At 34.0% G+C, this 10,987-nt stretch overlaps 1 protein-coding gene across 1 annotated transcript; it reads left to right on the top strand.

The window, feature by feature from the left end:
* The first annotated feature begins 8,349 nt into the window (after positions 1-8,349).
* Positions 8,350-9,751, top strand: LOC113729242 (uncharacterized). Its single transcript, XM_027253563.1, has 2 exons — positions 8,350-9,273; positions 9,437-9,751. The coding sequence occupies exons 1-2, from the start codon at positions 8,350-8,352 to the stop codon at positions 9,749-9,751; spliced, it is 1,239 nt and encodes a 412-aa protein (XP_027109364.1).
* Positions 9,752-10,987: the final 1,236 nt, after the last annotated feature.

Below are 10,987 nucleotides of genomic sequence, written 5' to 3' on the forward strand. Positions count from 1 at the left end.
AATTGCAAACAAATAATTTAGCAGTGTAACGACCCCACCTCCTCCTACAGCGTACCCTAGGGTTTAGTGGATCGCTTGCTTAATTCGCGTCAAGACTCACTCACATTAACTTGAGAGATAACATCTATATAGACCAAACTATTAATAAATCATTCACTCTCAAGTATGTATTCCATCAAAAACAAATACTGTTTTAAACTATTTAATATGTACATCTCTCAAAAGAAAGACTGCAAAGGTTTAACGTTAAATACAAAATTCACCTAAGCACAAATTCAAGTCTCCAACTTATACTACCTTTTCTAACTCCCGTCCTCCACTCCTATAAGGAAAACAACTAAAGGGGTTGAGCTAATGTCCAGTGAGGTTCCGAGTACATCCAGCAGTCTAACAGAATCACAAAGTTCACGATCCAACAATAAAACACATTACAACAATTAATATTCTAAAACAAGTAACACATTTAATATGAAAGGATATGGTACTGATGCAGACTCTAGAGGTGGCTCCCGTTCGTTTTCAGATGTAGCACTTAACTCTGTTCAACTATTCAATATCAACAATTAATATCCAAAGATACGGTACTGATACGGACTCTAGAGATGTCTCCCGTCCGTTTCTAGATGTAGCACTTAGCTCTGTTCAGTAATTCAGTGTCATTTTGCCCAATTAAACAGTAACCAACATTCTCTTTTCTTCCAGTGCTGGAACTTCTTACTACTCATCCCATATTAACATTAACATTTCCTAGGTGTAGAGTTCAATGATCATTAAGAAAAGGATGGTTGATGAGGGTAGATCTTGAGCTTAATTTGATTGTTGGTGGAAGTGGGGCAAAGTCTATAGACTAAGACGAGACAAATTTTGTATTTTGGGACTAAAGTGGGACAGATATTATACTATAGAAACTAAAATGGGATAGATTTTATATTTCAGAAGCTAAAGTGCCCCATTTTTAAATTTTGAGAAACAAAATCAGAGTTCAGGTATAGTTAAAGAGTGCAAAATGAATCTTATCCAATGGTTAAAATTTAAAATTTAAGAAGACTACAATTTCTAAAGAGTACGTATTCCACTTTATTGTCTGGAAATTAAATAACTAGTACTTTATTTATTAAAACAACGCTCGAAGACAAAGTCTATAATAACATAATTGATACTGCAAGTATAGTAAATCCAGAGCTCAACTAAACAAGTAAAGTTAAAGCATAGTTCTTTTGATGATATCCAACGCCATATATGATTCAAATTTTTAGAACTGCTTTTTTTCCCCCCAAAGGGAGACTCCAATTCTTATGAGGGAAAAGAAGATAGGTATACCAATGAAAAATTCTGTCAAACATATTCAATGATGGCATTATCATCCAAAATTAGAGCTAATCACTTTTTTGGTGAAAGAAGAACCAAGTCCTGCAAGGGCAAAAGGGAAGAGCGGAGGGTCTGAGACTCAAATCACAAACTGAACGAAAATCATTGACAAATGCAACAATCTAAATCTTTGTTAATTATCGAAGCTCCCCTCTTCAAGATCACCAACATTTGATTCTTCTTCAGAGCTTTCCTCAACTGGTGGGGGACTATTAGGTGCATCTTCAGCAAATTGCAACTCCACAACTGGCTCAGCTGGGATTTGAATTTCAGGATTTTCATGTGGCGGAAGAGGGGCGGGTATTGGTACCTGGAACTCAACAATTTGATGGAACCTTCTATGGCACCAACAGGCAGCGCAAATGAGAGCTTCAGGTGTTCCATCCTCTCCAGCAGCGATAAATTCCTCGCAACCATCAACAACAAACATGTTTAAGCATGCAGCATGATTGTAAAAGCATTGCATAGACCTCACAAAAATCACAGATTCATCACGAATGGGAAGAATGTTTGCTGCCATTAGAATATGAATAACAACACTCTATCAAATACAGTTGATTAGCTAATCAGGTGATTATATATATAGGGGTGTAACAATGTCAAACATAGCTTAACCTTACATATTCAAGAAAACAAAGAAGAGGTAATTTTGGTAAAACACAATGTTGCAACATTTATTTGGCTTACTAGGCATAGGCATTCGAAAAATTTTATTGCTCTCATATTAAACGTGTCGCATTCCTGCCATGAAGTGATAACTAAAACTAAATGAGATTATGTGAATATAAATCTTTAGTGGATTGGTTTCATATTCATGACTCAGCATTTGAATTTAAATTCTTTTACCCCTCTAAGATCAAGGTATAAAAAAATTGTCATTGTTATTCAAGGCCTTTGCTAATAACTGGTGTTGAGTAACTATATAGCAAACACTAAAGATTTTTTTAAAATTACCGTTTATGAAAAATATGAAATTTTGTGCAAGAAAATTTATTCAAAATTTACTAGTCTGTCATGGCATTTATTAAGGTTTACAAATCTATGACGTGTTCTTATACTTGAATGCATTATAAATTATTTAACAAAACTAGACTTTCTTTCCTTTCATGGAACTACCAGCATTTGTCTAATTTAAAAGATACAAAGACAGATCTGAAGCTTTGGTTTGAAAATTGACAATTCAAAAGCGCCTTTTTCTTAAGACTAGCCTAAAATACGACAATAGGAAACCTGAATATGTGGAAAAGGGGAAAAAAAGTAAGCAAGAAAATAAGAAATTGTAAATCGAAATTAGTATTTAGACAAAAGATAACCTTACAGAAATCAATATAAAGTTTGTTATTATGTTGATCTACAACAGTAAAAGGATATTATCAAGTCTATAGATCCTAAATGAACTAGTGAAATGAACAAGTAATATTTCAAGATTTTGTCTGACATAGTAAACATCCAGACCAAAAGTAATTTATAACAAGGAGCAAAGAAGTTAGTTCCATAAACTTAAATGGTGAAGTTATACGTTCATTTGACACATACATGGACATTAGCTTACATTTCCCTGAGTAAAAAGAAATTTGGAAACACCTCTCAGCATACAAAGTGTTGTTTTATATTTTACCTTCTTTGATTTCTTGGGAACATAGTTACCAAGATATCGGGCAAGTATAAGGGCCGCATGTATAAAATGAAATATAATACATACTTGTATCGTACGAAAATTTTTTGTTCAAAAGTGCAATTAAAAGTTCAATGTGAAAATATGAGTTTGGTAAAATCACATAAATAAATTCATACGTGAAGAGTAGGAGAATATCCAAAAGTTATGAAATTAAAAGTACGAGTAAAATTACTACAATTTTTAAGAATTATACTACATTAAATCACTTTTAATTCTTGTTCTTGTGTATCAGAAATTTAATTTATTAAAACTTTATCACTTTATTATGTTCATATGTAGAAATCTATAGTAATTATCAATAGAAGATATGTCACTATTGTTACATAAATTCATTAAACCACTTTTAATTCTTGTTCTCGTGTATCAGAAATTAAATTTATTAAAACATTATCACTTTATTATGTTCTTATGTAGAAATCTATAGTAATTATCAATAGAAGATATGTCACTATTGTTACATAAATTTTAAAATTTTCTCAAAAATTAAAGTATAGTTCGAAAAGCATGATATATTAAAAATTTTATTACATAGTTTATAAGTTTATGTGAAAAGTATGAGTAGTTTTTTAGAACATTTCTTTTTTTAGTTTTTAGAATTTTTTTTGAAATGCACAAAATACGAAACCTCTTTGAAATTATAAAAAGAGGCAGTGCATTATACAGTTACTTCTTAGCTAGGTTGGGAACTGTGAAGAGCAAGGAATGACGCTGGAAGGACAGTGAGCACGGATGCACAAATTTGTCATAAAGTTTCAATGCTTTTGCCCTCAATTTCTATAGCTAATTCCTTTACAAAAATTTAAAACTCAAGATAATCAACATCTACACAAGGGTTTGGTCTCGAGACTAAGGGCCTGTAGACAAAAGTCAAGATTGCTGGTAGTAGAAATTCCCCCGATTCTATACTGCAGTTGAATGTGGATGAACCTCTCTTGGAAAGCCCCTGATTATCAGGAGATGACAATGGCCACTTGCCCGATTCATTCTCCTCCTTCTGTGGCCACTTGCTTGATTGCATTCTCCTCCTTCTATGGTCATGGCACAAATATGGAGGTCGAAGTTAAGGCTTTGCTTGAAGGTGTTCAATTCTGCATTTCCCATGGTTTCCAAGTGGTCAACTCGACTCTACCCAATCTAGTGTTAGATTTACTTTCTCCCGCTTGTTTTCTCAAGTAAAAGATATATCTAGACTGATAAGATGTGTGTTTGTTGTTATACAGTATCAAACGCTCAAATAAGGTCATATATTTCCTCCTTGTATTTATTTCTACGAATGAACTTATGCTGTTAACATGCCTTTGCCGTAGTTTTGAGTCGGTTACATTTGATATCGTTTCAAATTCCGAGGTAAGGTCGTATGTCCCCTCGTTGTAATTATTTAAAGTAATAAATTTAGAGCTAACATATCTTTGCCACGATTACGAGATTTTATTGAAAACGAAAAAATTCAAACAGTACCTAATCAACCAAAGTAAAACTTCACTGTTCACCATCCAACTTGTAATTGAATTGGCTGCGTAAGCTGTGAAGTATGCAGTTTTAGGTCATTGAGTTAGTTAATTTGGCATTTGATCTCTAATACTGAAGCCAAACAAAAATTTCTCTGAGTAAATTAAACGTCCTTGCCTCTATTATTTTTGCACTTTCGTCACCACTTATTTTGTCTTCATATTTCATTTCCAAGGAGTCCCTAAATGCTCAACCTCACCATTAAATTGAAGAAAAGAAAAGAGTGTAGTTTGGAAGCTAACATTGTTTCCTCAAATTTCTAATGAAAAAGTTTGAAATTAAATATGTAGAAGATTTGAGATTAATATCCCTGAGTTTTTCTTGGAATTTTTTTGCACATTTCGTGCAACATATCAAGCATGCTTATATCTATCGTAGATGTTATTTTTTAAAGCAAGACGAATTTATAACCAAATTAGATTATTTTCCTTTTCTACTAGTCTCTTAGAATAAGATGTAAACAATCCAAGATGTCTAAAATTTACTTTATTTTCTAATACAAAAGTTTAAGGCTTTTATCAATTTCTTTTTCTAATACAAAAGTTTAATGGCCCAATTAGGATTTATCAGTAATGATTTTGAGAAACAAAATCTTTGCTTCAGGTATCCCCAGGAGGAATTAAATTTATTCCATCTTTAGTTCGACTCTCAGTTTCCGATCTTCCCTATTTGTCCCTGTAAAGTGGAGAATCTCAATTAAACTCGGAAAAAAAGAAAAGGTAAACAAAGCTTGCATTTTCGATCATAACGTGATTAGGACTAAAAAAAATTGTATTCACCAAGTTTTCATTACATAATTAGGAAAAAAAAAAATCCTTTTAAGGCTTAGGTTTTACCAATGCCATAGATTACAGAGGTTCAATAGATGGTAATTTTTTAATAGGAAAAATAATTGTTTCAAATTTGGGCAACAAATGAACATAACATTTTCTAGAAGGGTTTGACTAACAAATAGCCGATAGAAACTCGTTGATTAAGATTGTTTATTTTTTACAAGAATGTAGTAACATAGAATGCTCTCTCCCGCTCCTCATCTGTAACCTTTTTCTATTTCTTCTTTTGCTCTCAAAAGGCCTTCCTCTCTTTGGGATGGAGACCACCATAGTCTCATGGCGTAGATTTCATTTTTAGTTTATTTTTTTAATAACGTCTCGATTAAGGTTTCTTAGTAATATCTCTGAAACCTTCAAGGGATTCCTAGTGAGAACTTTTTGCCCTCTTAGAAGTTTTTAGTGAGATTTTGTGTAGTTTTTTCTTATTTTGTTGTAAGATCTGAATTTGTTTCGAATCTGAAATTTTTTTGGATCTTGGATCAGTCTTGACATATCTCATCCTCATTATTGAAATTTAAAATAGTTGATTAGCAGATCTGATGATTGTAACTTCCACAGAAGGGAGCTACAATAATATATTTATTATAAGGTATTTTAAAATTTCTTAAAAAATTTTTGAGACCTTTGTATCTGTTAAATTGCAAATATATCATTTCTGGTGCATGTTTATCTTGCCATTAGTTGAAATTTTTGTGATGCAAATCAAATCATGGTGGATGATTTTTTTAGCAATTTTGTTAATGAAATTTGTTTCTTGTCAAAAAAAAAAAAAAAGAAAGTTAACAGGTAAAAGTTTCTAAATATAGAGGTTGCAATAAATACAAGTGCATATGTGTTCATACAGTAATCTAGTCATAATTTAGGGATAATTTCAAAAACCTCCCCAAAGATTTCTGATAGTTTCCTCCCCTAAAGTTTTTGACAGTTTCATTGCCCTTCCTTGAGATTCTAAAAATATCACTAACCTCCCTTGAAACCAATTTTAGTGTAACGATTTAGCCCAATTCATAAAAGGCAACAATAAAAAATAATTTCAGGCGTGAGAAGATTTATTTATACCAAAAGTACCCCTCAAGTATTATATTAGTTAGGTTAAATAATTGATCTAACTTCTTAATCTGCTTATAAGGCCATTACTACACATGGTCAATAAAAAATTTTCATCATCCATAACAAAAAATAAAAACTTTCAAAATTTAACAAAATAATTTTTTCCATACCTTAAGATTCTTGCTATCACCACAATTATAAGAAATTTAGCCCAACTAAAATTTCTTTATATTTGATTCCTTTTATTTATCAAGTACATAAATTAGTAAAAGGGTGCCTAGTATTGGATCCCTTTTTAGATGCCGAATTATATTTTCTTTTTAACATTTCAAATTATGGTTAATTTAGTTTGCAAATAGTTTAATTATTTCTCATGTCTAAAACGTTTAATTTATCAATTGCATTATGTCTGGTTTCTTTTATTTGTCAAGTATATAAAAATTAAAAATAGATGCATCTAATATTGGCTCTATTTTTAGATGGCAAATTAATTAACTATTTTGCAATCCAAATTATGGTTAATGTAGTTAGCAATGTTTAACTCTTTTCCTTCACATATATGTGTAATTTTCCTAAATTATAAGGGCAATAGAGTCATTTAACCATTTGTGATGTAAGCGTTGGGTTCCAAATGATTGATAGGGGAGGTAAGTGAAATTTTTGAAACTTTACGGGAGAGGAGTGAAATTGTTAGAATCTCAAGGGAGGCTTTTGAAATTATCCGTATAATTTAGGTTTACTAACTGGCATATGTTTGAAAAACCTACCTAGAGGAACCTTGTTTTCAAGAGTCTTTTTGATTCATATCACACCCAGCACAATAAAAACCATTGTACCACTTTTGTTACATACTTTTCTTTTCTATGCACTAAATATACTAATAGGAAAAACACACTTTATGCGGGTGCAAATTGAGGAAAATTTTTTAACTTTAATTAAAACGAATGGAAACTATTAGAATTTTCTTTTGTTGCAAAAGAGATATTATGAATTTTTTGTGCAGAGAAATGAAAAAAAAATTGTTGAAAGTTTGAATAGTAGAAGTTATTAAAACTTTTGAATTTAGTAGTAATTTTTAGTAAATTTTAGTTTTGTGAGGCCAAAGTTAAGAAAAAAGATGATCAAAAGTAAAAAGATAACTCAAAATCAAATCCTTCGATTTTTGGTTCACAGCAAACTCAGAATTCAAAGAATCACAGCCATTTTTTATTACCAAATTTATGTTCCATTTGGATTACTGTTTTCTAAAATTTTTGTAAAAAAATACATTGCAAAAATTTGTTATATGTGCAGTGAAAAGACAACTAAAAAATGTGTTTGCAAAAATGTAAAAATTTTCCAATTTTCCCTTAAACAATTACAATCCAATTTGATTCATTTCCATTTATTTTTTGTCATTTCCTCCAATGATTTTTTTTTTTTTTTTTGTATTTGTGGACAATAAAGTCTTTCCTAGAATTTCTAGTAAGGGTATTGTCCTCTCCTAAGGTTTCCTAGTGAAGGATTTCTTCTCACCTAGAAATTTTTTAGTGAGATTTTCTTTTTTCCTAAGGTTTCTTGTGAGATTTTTCTATTAGTTTTTATTGTTTTATTCATTTTTTTTTGTCAAATCTCAGTCTTTTTAAATATGTTTGTTAGATCCGCAATTTCTGAGTTTATTTTGTTAGACCTCAATTTGATATATAAGCTTGAAACAGTTAAATAGTAGATTTGGTAGGAGAAGACATGTATAAATGTTCTTTTTTCCTAGAATTACTCGGCTGCCTTTTCCGTCAGACCACACGTTACGCTCTAAGGTGACTTCTTCACAAAATTCTTTTGCAATGTTATCTAATGATTAACTTTCTCTTTTGGAACATTCGGGGTGTCTCACGTGCCCCTAATCTTAAGAGACTCCGTAAATTAGTTAAAATGCACTCTATCTCTTTGGTAGCGATTTGTGAACCTAAGACTTTGATTGCAAACATTGATATGATTCGGATGAAGGTGGGGATGGATTTTTCTATTGCAAACCTGTGGGGTAGCATTTGGGTGCTTTATAAATCTTTATTTGATTGCCAAATGATAGGTGAGTCGAATCAACATCTCACTTTAAGCCTCCGATCTCAATTATTGGCTGAGGAGATCTACTTTTCATTTATTCATTCGAAGTGCACCGTCCAGGAGAGGGAAGGTTTATGGATCGAGTTGTTGAATGACAAGCCGGAGGTAAAACCATGGTTTCTTGTGGGGGACTTTAATGTTATCTTAAATGCAGAGAAAAAAAGGGGTGGCCTACCTTTTAGACATGCTCAGGGGATAGAATTATCACAGTTTATGTCATTGGCGGAAGTTGGGGATGCTGGGTTCTCTGGGTCTAGGTACACATGGTGTAACAATCGGAAGGGTATTTTAAGAGTTTGGAAGCGGCTAGACAGGCTTTTGCTCAACTCAGCTGCTATGCTTATGGAGAGTAATATTTTAGTGCAGCACTTGGGGAGAAACCCCTCTGATCATGCTCCTCTTTTGATATCGGCATCAACGAGATTAGATGACAAGCCACGGCCATTCAAATTCCTAAATATTTGGACCACAAAACCAGGTTTTATGGATGTGATTAAGGAGAGTTGGTCTATTTCCTCCCCTGGTTCCCCCCTTCAGGTTTTGTCGGCTAAACTGCGACGGGTTAAACAGGCACTAAGACTATGGTCAAGGGAATCTGTTGGTGACATCTTCTTGGCGATTCGGACAGTAGAACACAGGGTGCTGGAAGCTGAAATAGATCATGATAACCATCCGTTAGAAAAGTCGTTGGTGGCTGTACAAGAGGCACGTGCAAGATTGAAGCATACTTTGGTAATTGAGGAAGAATTCTAGAGGCAAAAGGCTCGTGTCAAATGGCTATTAGATGGGGACAAGAATACGAAATTTTTTCACGCTGTGGTGACAGAGAAGAGAAGCAAGTCAGTGATTCATAGAATTAGGAAGATAAATGTTGACTGAGGTTCCATCCATGCAGGAAGTAAATGAAGTAATTTTTTCAATGGACGAGGAGAGTGCTGCTGGTCCGGATGGTTTCACGGGAAAGTTTTTCATGTCTACTTGGGAGGTGGTCGCTATGGATATTCAAAGGGCTATTGTCCGTTTCTTTTGTGGCACAATGTTGCCAAGAAGTGTCTCAGCTACTTCAATTGTTTTACTACCCAAGATACAATGCCCTCAAGATTTCACTCAATATCGCCCAATAAGTTTATGCAATTTTATCAATAAGGTCATTTCCAAGATTTTATCTTTCCGATTGGCAAAGGTTCTTCCTCACATTATCTCACCGTAGCAAAGTGGTTTTGTGCAACGCAGACTAATGGCGGATAATTTTCTATTAGAGCAAGAATTGTTGAATGATATTAAAAAACCTAATAGGGGAGGGAATGTGATGCTCAAGCTGGATATAATGAAGGCATATGATAGAGTGTCTTGGTTGTTTTTGATACAAGTGCTTTGTCGGTTTGGGTTTAGCGAAGTTTGGATCGATATGATATGGAGACTGATATCGAATGTTTGGTTTTCTGTCATTGTTAATGGCTTGCCCCACGATTTCTTTAAGTCCTCACGGGGTTTGAGACAAGGTGACCCAATTTCGCCAGCCTTGTTCGTTATTGGTGCAGAGGTCTTGTCCCGTTCACTCAATGCGCTGGCGGAGCATCGAAGATTCAGACCATTCAAAGTCCCTAGAGGCTGTTCTATGGTCACACATTTGGCCTATGCAAATGACGTGGTCATTTTCACTAGTGGCCTTAAGGCTTCAATAACATTGGTCAAAGCAATAGTCGATGGATACTGTGCATTTTCTGGGCAGCGTGTTAATTGTCAGAAGAGTTGTTATTTGGTGCATCCCACCTTGTCTTTGCAACGACGTGCAATGATTGGAATGGTAACCGGCTTCTCGTACAAATCTTTTCCAATCAAATATCTTGGTTGCCCCCTTTATATTGGAAGAAGGTGGATGCATTATTTTGCCGAACTCTGTGACATAGTAACAGCCAGAATCCTATCATGGAAGAATCGGGTCCTCTCATTTGGGGGCAAGATTGTGCTGTTAAAGAGTGTTCTATCTTCAATGTCAATCCACCTGTTAGCAGCGGCATCTTCTTCGAAGGGAGTCATTGCTTCCTTAGAAAGGGTGATGGTAAATTTTTTGTGGAGCTCGACGGATATGGGCCAGAAATTTCATTGGTTAAGTTGGGGGGAGTTGTGCCGCCCACATCAGGAGGGTGGGATTGGAGTTTGTAATTTGGCGAAGGTTTATGATGCTTTTTCCATTAAGCTTTGGTGGAACTTTCGACAAAGGAGATCCCTATAGGCTGAATTTTTAACAACAAAATATAGTAGAGGGGTGCACCCTTGTTTGGCAGAAGAGGGCTATTCGCTTTCTTACACTTGGAAGAGGTTATGTTCGATTCAACAGTTGGCAGAAGAGCATATTTGCTGGGTCATCGGTGAGGGATCGATGGATTTCAGGCATGACAATTGGCTGGGAACTGGGGCTATATGTCATCAGGTGAAAATTTTT

This window comes from Coffea arabica, chromosome 2e (assembly GCF_036785885.1).
Source record: "Coffea arabica cultivar ET-39 chromosome 2e, Coffea Arabica ET-39 HiFi, whole genome shotgun sequence".
Classification (NCBI taxonomy): Eukaryota; Viridiplantae; Streptophyta; class Magnoliopsida; order Gentianales; family Rubiaceae; genus Coffea; species Coffea arabica.

Excerpts from the sequence above, each read along its gene's own strand:
- LOC113729242 (XM_027253563.1), top strand. The coding sequence starts at position 8,350 with ATGCACTCTATCTCTTTGGTAGCGATTTGTGAACCTAAGACTTTGATT. Across the intron at positions 9,274-9,436 it reads CAAGATTGAAGCATACTTTG|GAAGTAAATGAAGTAATTTT; the intron begins GTAATTGAGGAA and ends CCATCCATGCAG.